At 34.9% G+C, this 19,179-nt stretch overlaps 1 protein-coding gene across 1 annotated transcript in view; it reads right to left on the reverse strand.

The window, feature by feature from the left end:
• Positions 1–19,179, reverse strand: part of LOC139134581 (A disintegrin and metalloproteinase with thrombospondin motifs 9-like) — a 145,742-nt gene that overhangs the window by 3,890 nt on the left and 122,673 nt on the right. Inside the window, exons 30-38 of the mRNA XM_070701491.1 lie at positions 10,278–10,445; positions 8,591–8,764; positions 7,724–7,900; positions 7,372–7,560; positions 6,271–6,409; positions 3,403–3,589; positions 2,802–2,938; positions 1,608–1,804; positions 29–132 (exon numbers count right to left, since the gene is read on the reverse strand). Of these exons, the coding sequence (XP_070557592.1) occupies positions 40–132; positions 1,608–1,804; positions 2,802–2,938; positions 3,403–3,589; positions 6,271–6,409; positions 7,372–7,560; positions 7,724–7,900; positions 8,591–8,764; positions 10,278–10,445 (1,461 nt within the window). The 3' untranslated portion in view covers positions 29–39. The remainder of the gene's footprint in view (positions 1–28; positions 133–1,607; positions 1,805–2,801; positions 2,939–3,402; positions 3,590–6,270; positions 6,410–7,371; positions 7,561–7,723; positions 7,901–8,590; positions 8,765–10,277; positions 10,446–19,179) is intronic.

Below are 19,179 nucleotides of genomic sequence, written 5' to 3' on the forward strand. Positions count from 1 at the left end.
ACAACTATAGATTTAGAATGAACCTTACCTGAGTTTTCATCATGATGTGAATGTAAGTTTTAAACCTGTGCTTTCATCAGGGAAACATTTGCCACAGTATCCACCGCACCTTCCTTGGATTATTTCACCGTTCTGATCACAGCAAAAGGAGAAAAATAAATATGACTTAGCAGTCATATCTCATTGTGTCCTCCTAAGGTAGTATGTGCCTCGAAATGAAAATTTTGCTCAAACTTTCCTCAATGAAACTTTCAACCATTCTCTTACCAAACAATAATAAAACTCAGGGCTCACCATGCATAGTTTGGAACTAGCAAAACAAATTGCTCAACATTTTGTGATATTTCAAATTCAAAATGGCTGCTCTCCCTGTGTTAACTCTAGGGAAAAAAATAAAATTTTCAGTTTTTGAAAAAAATTAAGATGGTGAAAATTTTTCTTACACCAAGAACTTTAAAGAGAGCCCCAACAAGTGATGGATCAGAAAAGAATTGTAGAAGTTTGAGGGGCCAAATATCTCTCCCCGCGGTGTGTTCTACCTTAATACCAACAAATTTCTTAACTGGTGTTTGAGCTACCCCATAAACCTATGACAGCACCAGCGTTAGGGCCTCCTAGTCTTTTACATTTATTTATTGCAGAACAACCCTTCACACTGGTCAATGGTTAAAAATAATAGTTGGAGGCAACTAATGACAGGGTATTATAGTACATGCAAAAATACATCTTGTTAGTAGAGCAGGCAAATGAACAGTTTTCATTCAAATTTTCACATCTCATAAGCATGACAGTTGAAAAATTTTACAGTTGAGGGATTGCATATCTGTTATCTTGATGAACTAAACCTCAGAAGATTATGTTTAACAAACACTTCATTTTTATGACAGTGGTATGCATTCCTATATTATTGTATACGTGATAGAAATATTTTCTGGTATTGCAACATATCAACTCTGTGCATAATCAGACTGATATAAACAGTCATTCTGTCTGATTAAGTCTGTTTCTGTCCTGTAGCAATAGTAATTGTGAGATGAAAACTATCACTGATGATACATCTCCTTACATCAAATATTTACAACCTTTCGTGATTTCATAATTACTAGGGAACCAAACACATAGAATTTTACAGCATTTCTAGTTTTAAATCTCAAACATTTTAATACCTGCCACAAATTAAAGCTTTGATAAGCCAAATCAGATGAAAAGATAAAATTGTTTGCCTTCATCCCAAATTGCCATGATTGTATTTTAGATAACCCTCTAACTTTGGCAATTTCTGAAAATTTCTATGCATCAGCCTGAAAATAATAACTGTAATGATACATAAAATTCTCTTACATCAGAGATAATACTTTTGAGTCAGGGTTGTATCAATATGGCTGACAGGTATTGAGTCAGGGTTGTATCAATATGGCTGACAGGGCACACAGCTGATAAGGCAAATGGCTGACAGGCCAAATGGTTTTGCTACAATGTTACCATGAAAACTGGCATCTTTAGTCATGATATTGTTGTGTGAATTTTGCAAGAATCTAAGGTATTGGAGGTTAATTTACTTACAATAGAAAAACACAGAGAGTGAGAAAATGTTGGAAAATACTTACCTTTTCCCTGAAAATGTTCCTTGTTAGTGCTCTGCCTTTGGCATCCCAGCTTGTGTCTGGTGAAACTGCTAAGCCTGTATCGCTCAGATTGATGTGAAATCTGCCTTGGGGACAGTGTGAGAGACTGTAACAATCACCTGCATTTGCATACGGTATGAATTCACCTAGTCTTTTAACAGCAAATGTGTCATCAGAAGCTGAAATAAAAGAGAAAATGGAGGTTAGAATGGAATACTTCAACAAATCATCATATCCATCATGGACTGTAGATATCACTCCTTGTCATCAGTGTAATTTAGTCACAGTCAGTGACGCATCCAGCATGCAGTGCACTTGTTTACAGGGATGCAGTTCTACTTTGAATTCATTCAATAAAACTTCCACCAAGTCGCAATATGGGTAATACATTCTGTGCAAATTGATAGTGAACAAAATAAAATAAACCACACCAATTGAAAGCGAATGCACAGATCTTGCTTGTACAGTCAATGAGTGTAGATGACAACGATGCTATGGAACATCATCATGTAATTTTCAAGGGAAATCCAAATGTCCTTTGCGCTATTTTACGATGGTTGCAATATTGTCCATCTGTTATGAGTCTTACATGTAGGAGAGAATTCCATTTATACTCCAGAACAAAACAAAACTTGGGATAATGGAAAGAAATAAACACAGTGATATTCAATGCACTGCTTTATCTTACAATTGTGTAAGTGCTGTTAAGTGGCTTCAGATGTTTATTTACATGGACGGCATTTTCACGAAATAAATACGAAATAAATATTTTCATTATCATTATTGTAAACTATTTTATTCATTACATGACTTGAATAACATTAGATTGTGACTGTATAATCCTGAAAGCTAGATCACTTTTCTTTATTAAAAGAGAATACTGTCAGTGTGACAAAATAACATTGAAACAAAGAATTTGTTTCTGGAGTGTGGTGGTTGTGGCGGGGGGGGGGGGGGGGGATTAGCCCTAAAATTGAACAAACAACAGTTCAAATATAAGTATGCCAATTTTTGTCAGAGATATCGATACTCCTGTGAAGTACTTCTTTCTTTGCATTAACATGGCAGGAAAAATAAACAAATTTTTTGTTTTTTCTGAAAGTAGAACATAGTGCCAAATGTGTGTAGACACCCACTTGTCAATTACTTCACGCCTAAGAAATGATGTACACTTACTGATGACTGTCATGGTGTTTATATCTAGGCGCAACTTTGAAAATGCTGTAAATCCAGATTGTGGATGATTATAATCAGTACAATCACAGTCATCATTCCGATTACCATTGAATGGACATGACATGGGTTCTATAAGACTGCAACAAAAAAAGCAAAACTTATTGACACAAAGAAAGAGACAAACGTTAAGCAGCACAGCTCTACTACAACATTTAGACAAAATCACAATTTTGAGTAAGTGATCAGCCTGGACAATCATGGCAATCCACACAACAAACAAGTGGAAAGTTGAGTCTTCCTAACATTATTATAGCAGCAGACATGCAATCTTTACAGTGTGACATTTGTGAGATCATTTGCCATATTTAAAGCATCATTCACCTACACAGGAAAATACATAGGGACGGAATAACATTTATAATACTACGCCACCAACATGCTATTGCAGAGTTTCTTTCTTTTTTCATTTACAGAGAAAACTGTCAGAAATCAGGATGATATATTTTGTGATCCTTACTAATCATATCATCTGTGAATATACCATCTATAAATCAATACTGCTGACTATAATTACTTGATATTGATTTTGTCATAACCATACCTTTTTGAATAGATTTCTGCATAATTTTCATTTTCTCCTGATGGCAGTGTTAGATATTCAAATGGTGTATTGGACATCATATTATGGCAGTAGATACGTAGCATTTTTCCTTGAACCACTATCAGATACTCTCCATCGTCAGTCTGTTTCATCATGTGCTTAACAGCATAACAACTACCAGGTAAACCTAAATGCAAGTTACCATACTCAGTCAATGAGTTGTCTACACATGGCAGGTTACCATACTTGGTCAGTAAACTGCCTATCTGTGGGTCTAAATCTGATAACAACATTTTCCAGTTCAATAAATAGTCTTTAATAATAATACTTAAAAATAATAATAAAAATAGTGTCAATGACACTGTGCTCCCATTTTACAGAAATACTAAGTACCAGTACACACATGACATTGCATTCCTACAGGTTGATTACTAAGGAAATTCCATTGTAAGTCCAAATTAATCTTATACCCCAGCAATATGAAATGCTCCATGTCATAATGACTTTTACATATCTGACAGAAAACAACCCTAGGATCAAGACTACCATGTTTTAAAGCAATCCAACAATACTTTGGGAGAAAATGATTTTTTTGACAAAAAATGGGAAAAATTACCCCAACAATACAAATATGAAAATCTCACCACAATTTGAACGAATCTGACAAAGGCAAACCCTGGGATAATACATACAAGTTTTCAAGGCAATGGGATGAGCACTTTCAGAAAATAAGATTTTTGACCAAAAATGGGAAAATCGCCCTAAAAATACAACTTTCAACATTTCACCACAATTTGAAGAAATGTAACTAAAATCACTATAAAGAGCCTAGGTGCTGCGGTTTAGGAGTTTTTAATGTGTATGGACATACATATTACATACATGCATACATGCATGCATGCATGCATGCATACATACATACATACATACAGACAGACAGACAACAGATAGACATGCATACATACATACATTTATTTTTACAGCTTTTAACCTTCAACAGCCGCCCAACCTATCAATATCAGCTTGTTCAACTTGATACCTGGTACTACTGCTTATAATAATATACACAAGAGTTAATTACATTCTAATTAAAGTAAACATGCCTTGCTTGTCAATATATGTCAAAAAAACCCAGAATATCTGTCAGGTTATAAAGAATTTCAGCTTGTTAACTTTATCAGTATTTTCATCCTATTAACCAAGCACATTTTAACTCTCAAATTAACATTGCAAGTAAGTTCTGTTGAATAAGTTGAGACTGTACGTACTCAGAGAAAGCACACTGAAGAGACAAATGTTTTCAACTTAAGAAGTTCAAGGTCATCAAAAACATTATAAGGAATCATGTAACTCTTTCATTGCACTGTTTACACAGATTGCATAATTGCTCTAAATAGAACATGAGTAATATTATATAGCCCAGCTTTACCATAAAAACCCTATCACTTTGACCACTCTTTTAATTGACCACTCTATTTTTTACCTCAAAATGTAATTTTATTTAATCCTTATCAAGTTGATCACAACTGGAAATAGGAGCTGTCTCTATCTCTCTTTATTTGGCCAACCTATCATGACAAACTATTATGAGCAATTTCTTTTAGATAACATACAGAGAACAATACATGACGGTACAGAATATGTCAAAGTCTGGATTCAGGAAAGTTGCCTTTACATGTTTTAATCATCAAAAATGGTAAACCTTTCACTATAAACTGTCAAAAATGTTGAACTTTCTAATAATTCTACACTAAAATTATTTTGGCTTGTTGATTTCCTAATTAATTCAATTATTTAAGATTATATTAATTATTTTTTTCTGGGTGAATTGATAAGGTTTATACAGTACAAGAGTTACATACAATGTAAGTCAAATTCAGTTGAGTATCAATTACCGTCTAACATTGTATAAATAACACCTCAGCCTGGTAACAGCACAATCATAATCTGCTCATTCACACAGGCAGTACTTGACTTTAATGAATGACCTACATTTCACCGTGTACCAAATTTGAAAGCATGGCAAAAAGTACCACAAATTTGCAAATTTGGCCTTTAGTTCACCGAGTCATCTTCAGGTCACTCCTAGGAACCTGCACACCCAATTAGAAAGTAATGGCATACACAGTTTCAATTTGGACCAAAAATGGCAAAAATTGCCCAAAAATACAAATATGCAAATTTTGCCATAATTTCGATGAATCTTACTTTGGGTCATCACAAGAAAGCTGCAAACCAAATTTTAAAGCGAACAGACCATTGGTTTCAGAGGAAACAATTTTTTACTGATATGGCAAAAAATAGAGAAAAAAATTCATTAAAAATAGAAAGCAGCCAATATCGACACCAAATCTATATGTTTGAATGAGTGGGGCCCAAGGTACCTAAAAACCAAATATGACAACGATCAGAAGAGTAGTTCCTGAGTTATTGATTTTTGACCATTTTCGCCCTTTTTTCTACCTCATTTGCATATCCATAAAACTAACAAGTTCATTTTAACAACGGCACATCTAGACCACATATGGCATCACTACACCAAAAATCAGCTTTACACGTGCAGCAGTTTCGGAGTTTTTGCGTTGGACGGACAGACATCCATACATACATACATACATACATACATACAGACAGACATCTCACATACAGACTTTTTTCAACCATATAACCTCCCAATTGCCATATATGTATGGCAAATGGGAGCTAATAATAATAATACTTTCTTCAGATGCATCAACTTTTCTTTTCAAAATAATCTTCCTAGCTTCTAGAAGTCCACTATCTATAAATTGAATGAACATGCAAGCTATGGTGAGGATTAACATGAGTCATAAAACCTATCCACCAACAAACAGACAGAATACTTACATGGTCCCATGTCACATGTTCGTATTGATTCTGGTTTGACTGCTGGCTGACTGCACTCTGATTCATGCCTTCTTTCTCCATTCCTACCTTGACATTCAACAATTCTTTGGCTGGTACCAATACCACAACTTCTGGAACACTTCAAACAACAAAGAAAACAAAATCAAAAACTGAGATATACATGTGTTCTTCTGTTACTAGTAATCCTACGATAATTGTAAGCATAAAGGGGCTTTACATGATGAAATATACATGTACTGTATTAGAAACATTCATATTTCATATAAAGTCACCTACACACTTTCTGTGCCAAGTCCAAAGCAATGATGACTTCCATGTTGCTGACAATGGCCATTGGGAAATGTCAGAGAGTATTATTACAATACAAGAGGACTATTCTCTATATACTATTGCTGATAAAACTCAGAGATTAAGTAGTAAAGTGAGAATACCGTTGAAATTGACAAAGAGCTCTAAAGTCAAGGAAAAGAGCATACATCTGAACATAATAGTCAACCATTATCTAACTTTGAAAAGGAAGTTTAAGGTTCCATTTTAATCTTCTACCGGTCATCATGGCCAGATTGTTATTATGTTCAAATAAAAATTCATATCGTTATTTTTCCAACCTAAACTTTGGCAGCAGATCCAAAGGATACGTACTCCTTGTGAGAAATTCAAAACTTTACTACCTTGAATTTAGTGTAACATTAGATAATTTAAATTTCAGAAAGGCTTCACATATGATGTGACCCCATGCGTCTGTTGTCTAACAAGTTTACTTTAATCCCTGTGTAGTCCCGTGAAATATTTCAGATTAAAATTTCAGATTAGGAAGTACGTACACTCATAAACCATGGACCTTACACTGGCATTGCTTTGATAATGATTCAGGAATCTGACCCCTTATGGAATGTTTGAGTATGGAAAGTATATGTTTTAATTCATATCAAGTATATATACACATCTCTGCAGGCCATCTATGACAGACACATTTTACAGTATGAAGTCGCATTTTCAATCAGGAGAAAAACAAATAAATTTGTAAGGAAATAAATGTAACAACTTTGGTTTCATGATGCAGATTTTGTATAAGCTCACCTGACTCCAGCTTCCAGTTCTCCAGAAATTCTCTGATTCACACTGGCCGTTATTGCAGGGTCTGCTTGATTCTGGATGTTTGTTGGAATCACAGCCACTTACTTCACCTGGTATTGTCCAATTTTCTTCACTAAGTGCTTGGCATATCACTCTCCTACTCTGCTGGCCTTCACCACATGTCCTGGAGCACTGAAAATAGCATCAAAACACATACAAACATTTATATGTACTTCTAACTTTATTAAAGTTCTATGCAAATACTTCTTGATTGTACCTGATTATCTAGAATATTGTGGAACTTAATGAAATATTTTAGAATTCATGCCACGTAAAAGTCAAATTGATGTCATACCTCAGACCATTCTCCGGTAGTCCATATGACATTTTGGGTAGGACATTCCTGAGAGTTGCACTTTTTAGTTTCCCTTGGTTTTCGCTTTTTGCAGTAAATATCTTCAGCAAGTTTATCTTCACCATTGACACAGTTAACTATCCTGTGTCGCTGGCCTCCACCACAAGATTTTGTGCACTGTCAGGGTGAAAAGTCAAAAGATGAGTATTACAGCACAATTAAACCAGCAAGGCTATACAGTGGTAGCAGATAGGCCAAGTATGAAGGAAATCATAGGTGTATATTTGTGATATATATGGTTGTTGGCTGTGATTTCCTGTCATTGAAAATATCTTGATATTCAAACACTGTAACACTTTGATCAAATGAGCAGTTATTGAAGTTCCTTATCAAAGCATGGGTGAACATTTATGCCAGTTTTCAATGACGGAATGTTAGATAAAGACAAAGTTCATTAAGATCTTACCCTTTTAAGACAATAAAATATAAAAGAATCGAAATTTTACACTGAAGGCTTTTGGAAACAGCACTCAGCGAATTGTATAAATCATGTTTAATATTCTTATTTTCCATACTTATAATTTTGTTTGCCAAATTTCAATATCTGTATTATAAGGAGTAAAATGATACAATTTTCAATAAAACACCTTTCTAAAATATGCAATTTGTTCTGCAAACTCACAGTGGCAGAAACAAGACAGCCATCAACTCTCCTGGTTACTGGACAGATAACACTGATCACATGACTGGGAAGGCTAGAAGATTTTCAAGCTGGAGTGAGAATTTAACCTCCACAACAAAAAAATTATTTACTTCAACAAAAAGTCCAAAGGAATACAAAGAACTGAATACAATAAGAATGTTTACCTGTGACCACTTGCCAGTACGCCAAGTGTATGTGATGCATTCTTCACGGTTACATTTTCTAACTTCAAGAGGCTTCTTTCTTGGATCACAGAGTTCAACTTGAACTTGACGATTGTTTTTCTTCTTGCATACAACGGTTCTTGTCTTTGTACCTTCTCCACAAGTAACTGAACACTAGTAAAAGATATAAACAGGTCATCATGTCAAAACATGTCATTATACATTACACACTATCATGCTAAGTTGCTACATCTATTTCAGTGATTTGTTCATCTTACATTCTTAAAAGGGCATAAACCTTAATTGCTTTCACTTTGTTTGGATTTTGGATTTGTAGACATATATTTCATTATATATAGTAAACAACACTTTAACAGAAAAAAGGAAACTACAAAACATTTAGAAAAATTGTGAAATCATACATCTATGGGTGACTGCATACATGTACATGACGATAAAATTTGGGGTTTTATGTCAAAGTCCAAAGACACAAGTATGATGGATGTTACTCATGGAGTTGACCTAGTCTTGGCTTTCATGGGATGATCAAACCATAAATCAAGTGCTCTACTACCCTTATCTGACACAGCTGACCTTGCTGAAACTATACACAATTTATATTTTTAAATTAGGCCAATATACTTTTTGTAACCTTGAAAAACGAGTTGTCTGCAGCTTTCACCATACACACCCCTAGTTCACAGCAAATGTTTACTAGAAAAGAACAAGTCCCTGCCATAGGGTATTTTTAGATGCCTGGATGAACAAGTATCACTGATGACAGAGAGTTGATGTCAAACATTATGTTAGGGAAACTACGCTATTTCAGCATGAGATTTTCAAAAACTTTGATAGACGTAAGAATTTTCTACTCAATACACACAGTAAAATGGTGTGTCCGTAGAAATGCTAGGAATCAGTTTTAACTCTGCTGTGTTCTGACAAAGTCTAATATTTAAGAGGGTTATATGTGTCTGTGTATAGAAGAAATGGAGCCACTACAATTGTGATACAACATTTAGTGTGTGATGGGCTTTCTTTATCTGGTATGCAGTGTTTGACTAACAGGGCACTGCCACGCACATGCACTGTTGAGTGTATGTGTGGTGTTAGGAAGATGAGAATATATGACTTTCAAACCTTTTATGTTTACTATTATTAGTGTTAGGACTGTGTGTGTGTGTGTGGGGGGGGGGGAATTGTACAAAGGTTGAAAGTCTCATGCAATACTGCAGTCTGTGATGTTGATAAGGATACCTACAAAGTTATGATGTAACAAGATCAAAGTGTTTGTGATGGTTGAGTTTGAACATGACTGAAAAAATTTAACATTTTGTGAATGTTTACAACATTGATAGTTCAAAAAAAGTAGACATGTCAATGTTACTATAGCATCCAGTGCTTAAACAATGCAGCATCAGGTAAGTAAGAGTTCAACTTACAAAATGTTGCATGAGAATCACAAATGCAAAAGTTGATAACAATATTTGGACATGCACCAAACTGATTATGTAATTTAGAGAGTATATTATAAGCTATATGATATAGTAAAGGAAAATGAACTAAAGTCAAGGGAGCTTGTTAGAACTTTTATAATAGTGTATCATGAATGCAATACAGATTGTTGTGTGTTTGCAGTCAGTAGAGATTGTGTATGAGATGTTTTCTGATGAAATCAATGACTAACCTTACTCCATGGTTCCGTCCTCCATTGGGGACAATCAGTTGTGCCTTTACATCCTCTGTGCTGCTTTGGTTTCTCATTGTTACACAACTCATCCGGTACAACTCTGTCTGAAGGGTCTTGACAATAAACCTCACGGTATCTATGACCTCTGCCACAAGTTGCTGAACACTGAAAAAAAGAAACACATAGAAAATTAATTAAAAGTTAGATTTAATTGTTTAATACCCTACATTAACATTTATGAGAAAGGACTGAAGGAAAGCGGTGCGCTCAATGTTTTCATGGAATGCTCACAATTAAACAACTTTGCAATACCTTTCCTACAAACAAAAGTTATGTCTGAGTTCACTACATCATAGTTGGATGTCACTGCAAAATTGGGTAAACAGAGTTAAATGAGTAGAAATCCATCCCAAGTACATCATCATCCTTTACATTAATGACAAGGGTTCCATGTTATATCAATGTCTTATCTTACAGCGGCTACAGGGTAAAGATTGGCATGATATAACAGGGTTCAGATTGGCATGATATAACAGGGTTCAGATTGGCACGATATAACAGTGCTACATTTTGTGTACCTGAAAGAGTCTTCTATCTCAAAACCAAGGCCTCTTAAGCTGTTAACAAACTTGACAAAATATTCTCAATGTAAAGTAACTTGAAATTAATCTTAAAGCTTCAAATTTAATCCTTGAATAAAATTGAATTAATTTATTAATCCTTGAATAAAATTTGAATAAAATAAAATAATTGAATAAAATCCTTGAAATGTTATACATATATTGTAAGCTATCTAATGAAAGACATGTCTGTATTAATTGTGTTTTCATTGCATTGAATACCTAATTTATGGATAAGTTTTGGTATAATCAGTTAAGTTTTTGATGAAAAAAAACTTTCTGATTGTGCAAGCTACATGGCAGTTACACTATACACATCGGAGAAGAACTATTTTTGGCATGAGTTTTGATCCAACACACCCACTGCCATCTCACGATCTAAGTTTTAAGCATTCCCTTGACCCACGGCTCTTAGCTTTTCCCAGAGAAACAGCACTTCTGATTTTGAATCTTGAATTCTTAGTTTCAATTAAAAACAGTCAAATCAACTATCATAAGTAACAATGTAATATGGCTGCATCTTGGCAACCATGTTAATCTCATACTAAATATCAACCTTCTGATCCATATATCTCTTCATTTGATAGGAGTTCTAACATCCACCATTTAAATCTCTTGCGAAACTAAAAGAAATTTGAAGCTGTGCATCATTAATGGTAGTTTTAATATTTCTTACAATGAAAAATAAACTTCATCCTTATTTTGGTCCAGGCTACATTTAATATTTTACAACTCTTCAATGCTGATGATTATTTTCATCAAATAACACCGTTGAATCGTCATCAAAAGCATGTTCAATAGCATGGTTAATTAAAACACCATGATACTGAAACACAAGTCTCCACAAAGGAATGTCAGAGACATTTCAATTAATTTCCATGAAATTTAGAAGCATGTGGTAGATACAAAGAGTTTCAAAGTAGAAATATGATATGTGATAAACTATTTCTCAATTTGACTGGTCACTGCAATGATTGCAAACTTTGACAACCATTGACAAAACTTACAGCTGACCAAATTTCACTAAACTGCCAGAAATGTGATAATTTGACCTTGTACAGATGTGGCTGATATTTTCAGTAAGATCTAAGTGCAATCTGTGTCACGGTGGATAGTTTTGAAAGCCCAGCAAAATGCAAAGACAATTAAACTGTAGTATCCATTGTGAACACCATACTGTGCAGAAATAGCTAGTCTTGGTTCAACTCCTCATTCTGATATGTGACTGCAGCGGTTAAAAAAGATACATTTTGCATGAACTAGTAGCTGTAACGTTGCTATGGTGGCAATTCCTAACAACCTACTGCTTCTTGCATATTCTAAATTTCTATGAGATGACTTTTACAGTAATGATCTTTATTGTTGCTATTTGATATGTCTACCTATTCTTTTGAGCTCCTTTTCTTTGACGATGTCCAGCTGCCAACTTATACACGTACAATTCTTCAAACTATTGAAAGAAGTGAAATTAATTCACAATAGACTAAGCTTAGTTGCATTCTCACATGTCTTCCTTTACACATGTAAACATCAACGCTAATCACTGAAGAGAGAGCCAAGATCAACATGGAAGTATGTCTAGTTTCCTCAATAAATCTTATTTATGTATTAAAGTGATTCACATCACAAGAATTGCAGAGTTCTATTCATAAAATTGTAACAAAAAAAGTCAATGTCAATGACATGGTGGTAATTGTTGAATAACTGTGACTAATTTAGAGAGCATAGAAATGTGATGATGGATGTAAACAAAGTCATGGTGACCATGTCCTCAACTGACCTTATAAGTCTGTGACAGTCATGAATGTAACTGTCAAGGAAGTCACATTAGTGGGTTGTCTGTTTATGGAGTTTTTCGAAAGAAATATTGTGAAGAACAAAATCTTAAATAAAATCTCAGAGCGGATTGATGAGCAAAATGATATCACAATGATTAATAATGATCAGCAAGATTAATTAACAAATTTTTTACAAGATACACCTACAGACGAAATAATTTAGAGTTCGATGCTTGTCAGTATGTTCTATATAACTTGATGCTTGCATGACAAGAAAAAAATAGACTTGCATTTTAGCAGTATGTACCATAAGGCAAAACTAGAATGTTTGCTTAGATGTAGACAGGGCATATAGTTTGCAGCAGTCAGAAGACAAGTGTGGTTGATGGTTATGGAGCATGTTTTTCAGTTTTCAGACTTGACTACAAAATGACAGAACAGACCCCATCTATACTCTGCACAGAAGTTTGCTGTCTTAAAATTCAAGGAATTTCCATCTTACTTGGTATCACAATTATTTGTACAACAGAGAGTCAATCAAACTTTAGTGAGAAGAAATTAATGAAAGTCTCTGCCAGTAACAGATATTTTGTGACTGTCCACATACCAGTAAATTTCACATTATTTTTGAAGAGAAACATAAGCAGCTAGCATTACCATCTAAAACAATCAACAGTTGACATAGCAGCAATTTTAAATATCTTGTGATAGACACAGTATGTGAATGGTCTCTATTTTGTTTTATCTACTTCACCTAGTGTTGTAAGTTTTTTTAATATTGTCAGCAATAAAATCCAAGTATCTTCCTAAAGTCTGAATCAGTAGACTCTTTATCTAAATAAAGGAATTTAGACTCCATGTAACTTGCTCATCTATGAATTTTACAAGAACAGTGTGTTATTCAGCTCACATGAAAATATGACTGTCATTTTGATGTGTCTGTGCAGTGACTGGTTTAGAGCCAGTCTAACAGATGTTATCTCAATACCTACACTATGATGATAACGATAATTTCAGTTTACTGTCTGTGGGGAGGGTTTATGAATTACAATGAACTTAGGCCGGTTTCATCTGTGAACATTCCAAGATGACGTAATGTCTTCCTGAAGAGCCTTGTACTGGCGGCACGGTGACGTGGCACATGCGGTGTATGGAATAATTTGAAGATAGCTGGTTGATGTATCAAATCATAGCCTTACACCATACTAAAATTGATCACAACATCATTAAGTATATAAACATAACTGTCTGGCTTGTGCAAATAAAATTCTGATCAGTGGATTTCATATCTATTTTAAAATTAATGTGATCGTAAAAGTAAATTCATAGACATCATCGACAGTGGAGATGGTCTTCCATTCCATTGTCGACATTAACTAAGATTGGGACTGAAATGTTCATCTTTGTTTCCATCATAGAGTCAAACACATAAGTATCTGCCAATCAACCTATGTACTTACGCAGGAATCACCTGATCACAAAGTTGGTTTCAAAGGGCTGGTGTAAAACTACATTGGATATTAATAATAATAATGCAACAATGACAGTTCCTAAAAGATGACTGCACTGCATGAATTAACTGACCAGATACATACACAACATCAAAGGATCAGTCAGAGTTTCACACTGTAATAACAGCATAAAACGACCCTGCTTCAACGCACAGACCCTTGAGAAATTTCTCGAGGGTCTATGTTCAAAGTAAGTTTTGGCAATTTCATCTTGATAATTTGTTAACAGTACGGCTGTGACATATTATTGGTGAATGAATCTTTCCAACATGAATTTAAGATATTTGCTGTGGAATGCATTTGCGGAAAACACATAACCTTGTAGGATAAATACTTTGAAGAGAATGGCTACAGCATCATTACATTGCAATATGGTAGTCATTGTCCCTAAAGTCATGCATGACTAATCATGCATAAAACTTGACTGCATGTTTACCAGACTTGCCCTCCTTGTAAGGTCATGCCCTTCAACTTGACACATGACATTGGACCATGCTGTGCTACTCAGTGTAATACAAGATGTCAACATATATTTTGATGTAAAACTGAATGCTGTTAACACGTCTAGCTGAGTTTACCTTTGGGTCTTGGTTGCTAGAAGGTATTTGATAATTGTTTGGATTTTTAAAAATGGTTTTCATCAATAAGATTTGAAAATAAGATCAGTTATCAGATCAGATGAAAAACGTCAAAAAATAATTTCAGATTGAGTTTTGATGTGAAGAAAATTATTGAGCTTGGTTTTTTCATAAACATCCCAAACCATTCAGTGAGGACTGGCTTTTACAGGATGGAAGGTTAACTTAACATAACCTCCATACAAAACAATTACAAAAGCTTTGCAGACCAAATATTACTATCTGTAACAAAGTCAAAACAATCATTTAGAGTGAAGACATGGCTATACCACCTAAAACTATGAACTCAAATGACTGCCTTTCAATTCTTCTACTTACAGATTTATCAACATTGCTGGACATAATGAATGAAAATAACTCTAGGATTACACAGAAACTCAGATTTATTTATATCTTTCAATCTTCACCAAGCCAAATTTACAATGAAGATCCACCATTTTCCTGGGACCCTCTCTGACCTACATTTATCACTGTCTACATGATTGATGTTATTTACAAATATGCAAAAACCTCTAAAAAGAGATTTCCATGGTACAGTCTTAAAATTTCCATTCTTAATCTTCAAAGTCTTGATACAACAACGAGTAGAAGTAATCAGTACCCAACTTCAGCCCTAGTATAGTGAATAATTTCTTGACAACACAATGTTATAGCTGAACACCTTTCTCAGACCATGAATATACTTCCAGTGCACTCTAAAATTTATACAATAGATAAAAAGAAAATGAAACATTCTTCAAATTTATATCCAAATGGTTGATTTCTTAACTAAGGATCATGGTATTTACTATACCAGTATTAAAGACATGCCAAAGAAATTTACTCATCACACAAAACATAAAGGAAGAAATGTTACAAATATTCTAAAATTATGACTTACTGTATAGGATATGGTGTAAGAGATTGTTGATGATGTTGCTTGAGGAGCACTGAATTTTCTTAACTTTTAATTAAAATTTGTAATCATAACAATCACTTAAAGGTTATTTACATAGCATTTCCCAAACAAAGCAATTCTCTTATATTTTTATTTCTCCACCAAGTTTATCTTCTATTCTCATGATATAAAATGTTACATTTTAGAGTCTTTTCCAACCAGGATCATAATGGAGCTGGATGCTTCCATTTTCCTCCAGCAAAAATGTCTGTTGAAAGTTAAACCATTAACGCTGACAGTACTGAAGTTAAACCATTAACGCTGACAGTACTGAAGTTAAACCATTAACGCTGACAGTACTGAAGTAAACCATTAACGCTGACAGTACTGAAGTAAAACCATTAACGCTGACAGTACTGAAGTTAAACCATTAACGCTGACAGTACTGAAGTTAAACCATTAACGCTGACAGTACTGAAGTTAAACCATTAACGCTGACAGTACTGAAGTAAAACCATTAACGCTGACAGTACTGAAGTTAAACCATTAACGCTGACAGTACTGAAGTTAAACCATTAACGCTGACAGTACTGAAGTTAAACCATTAACGCTGACAGTACTGAAGTTAAACCATTAACGCTGACAGTACTGAAGTTAAACCATTAACGCTGACAGTACTGAAGTTAAACCATTAACGCTGACAGTACTGAAGTTAAACCATTAACGCTGACAGTACTGATCTGTCCTAGTGAACTGTTGCATGCCTGACACTATGTTTGAGTTATAGAGGAATCACATTCCATTGAAAACTATCCCCTAATTATTTGTAGCTTCTAGTAAACACAAAGACTCTCCTAGTTGGCAGAATACCAAAAAACGGTCCTTGAAAAAATAACTAAGCAAGTAAAGATCATGTAAAGTGCTTTTAATTGGTGGTAAATATCGTCTGCTGCAATGGCAACTAAAACTACAGTGATGCAGAGAACTAGCCGGCATGCATGTGTGTGTTTATGCTACACTACTGAATTACTACTTGCAGATTGTGAACACATGCACTTGTTCATCTGGCAGAGTGTCTTTTCATTACAGATGGCAAAGACTTATGCTATATCCTATATGACACCAAGCCTAGGAATTTTAGAGAAATGTTCATAACTGAATAAAACCAAAACTTCCATAGTATTGAGGAAAGGAGCTGGATTTTCAGTGTCAACAACTGTTCAATTGCTAGTTTCTATCATGACTGGTAATGCGGATCATGAAATTTCATAAAACAGACTTTGGAATTTGTGATGCTATATATGCAGTGTGAGTCACGAACAATGTATGAGAGACTTGACCTTGGAGACAACGTCATAATAAAGAGCAATGACTTGATAGAACTTGGCTTCCTGTCACACACAGCACATCCTGCCACAGTCAATTCTCTGAATAAACTTTGACCTCTTTGGACTGGCAAACACGAATCAAAGGCATCTGTACAAGTACATGAAATTATGATCATAGCTGAGTATTCGATGTCAAGTGATTCATTGACACCTTTCAAGACATTGCCCATAAATATCAAAATGATCTTCTCAACAATCCGGCAAGATGACTCCTCATGTGTTGGTCACTATAATCTTCAAACGTCTTGTACTTACATAGTGTAAGAAACTCTGAGTGAAGCATTTGCAAGCCACTTCAATAAAGAGTCTTTGAAGACTGTGGGAAATGGCCGGTCAAGAGGTCATCATGCCAAGGAAAAGAATTTACAGGTGTTTCAAAGATGTACGCTTAACTGATGGTTCAAAGAATTTAGGTTTCACTGTGGTACAGTAAATCATGACTTTACAGAGACTTGTTGAAATGACCGAAAATCTAAACAACATCTCACAATAAATTTATTGTTATTGGTTTATTCACTGGCCAGCTTGAAATTCCTCAGCTTTTTTCAAACACAAATCCCGGGGTCACAACTTGTAGCAGAATTCAGGCATTGTATACTTAGGGTTTCTTTGCAACTTTGCAACCGTTTCAGCTTTTCTCAACAAAATGTTCACTTCTGTAAAGAGTGGTTCTGTTGTGCTAAAATTTCATGTTTTAACCTGCAAGAAGTTGACAATTGAAGTAGACATCAGCAGAGAATGAATCAGTCAAAAAGTGAAATGCTAATTTGTTGAAACAAGCCACAGACAGTTTTAGTGTGGATCAACTTGATTGAAACTACAGGGTTTGAAAGCAAGCAAAATATTAACTGATGTAAATACATTCTGAATTTAATCACTTTGACGGCTTGTTTGACTTAATACTGTTGTGAACATTCTGAACTATTGGGAAAGTTCTTGTATTATCAGTTTGATAGCACTATCAATGAACTGCAGACAAAAATGTCATTGGAATAAAAAGCTCTAGCTTGAGAGTACTCAGTATCAGCCAGTCCAGAATCAGAGGAGTTGGTGTCACTCTCAATAGTTTTGACCTGATGGTAATCAGCTTTGCCCAACAACCAATAGGCAGGTACACTGATACCCATCTTTCATGAAAACAAATACTAAAGGACAAGCTGAGTTCACAATTAAAAGCCGCCTGGTGGCTTATATCAACTTCACCTCCCTGCAACAACATAACCTTACAAGACTGGAAAACTCAAAATTCAGAACTCAAAGGAAGTTTAGTGGGGTAACTGCTTGGGTTATGTATACTGGCCAAAGTTCTAAAGTGGTCTTGCAAAGATGCCTGTATACTCCAGACAAATACAAGCACTATAGGAGAAAGAAGCAATTTCTATGGCTTTAACAAAGGTTCTATTTGGCAACTCTCTTGATGACAATACAACTGAAACAAGATGGAAGCGAAATTCTAACTATCCCTACCACATTTGGTTTTCAAATGTGCTGAAAGCCAGAAAGGGAGCATTGTTACACTCATGGAATGACTATCAATATCGTTGCTTACACTACCTGAAGTGGCCAGAGGCTGAGGAATTTGCATAATTGGTGCAAACAGTGCCATTCAGGTGTGATAGGCGGCTGAAATGAGTGGATGGCTGCTGGAAATTCTCCATTGTTGATGGGGAGGGGAAAACCTCAGCTCCTGGAGTAAATGACTTCAGTTTGGATGTAAGAAATGTCCACATACTCAGTTGGGGCCTCTTAGTATTGGCTGGGCATACCTAGGCTGGTTAGCATTACGACTAATTACAAGAATAAGAGGGGGAGGAGCAGAAAGCAGTGATGATTAATTATCAGTTATTTGATAGTACACCAAATTACCATAGGTCAAAGGTCACCATTTCCAAATTTTAAAAAAAATTGTTGAAAGGCTCCGAGGAGCCTGTGGTAGTTCAGTAATGAATACACCAAGTATACAATGACACTGCTTATCACATAAAAGCACCAATTACAAGTGAAATTTGTACAGCTTTTTAAAAATTTCAACCAATCTTAGAGCAAAAAAGAATCTGTACAAGCAGGAAAGGGGAGGAGCAATAGCG

This window comes from Ptychodera flava, chromosome 6, assembly GCF_041260155.1.
Source record: "Ptychodera flava strain L36383 chromosome 6, AS_Pfla_20210202, whole genome shotgun sequence".
In the NCBI taxonomy this organism is placed as follows: domain Eukaryota; kingdom Metazoa; phylum Hemichordata; class Enteropneusta; family Ptychoderidae; genus Ptychodera; species Ptychodera flava.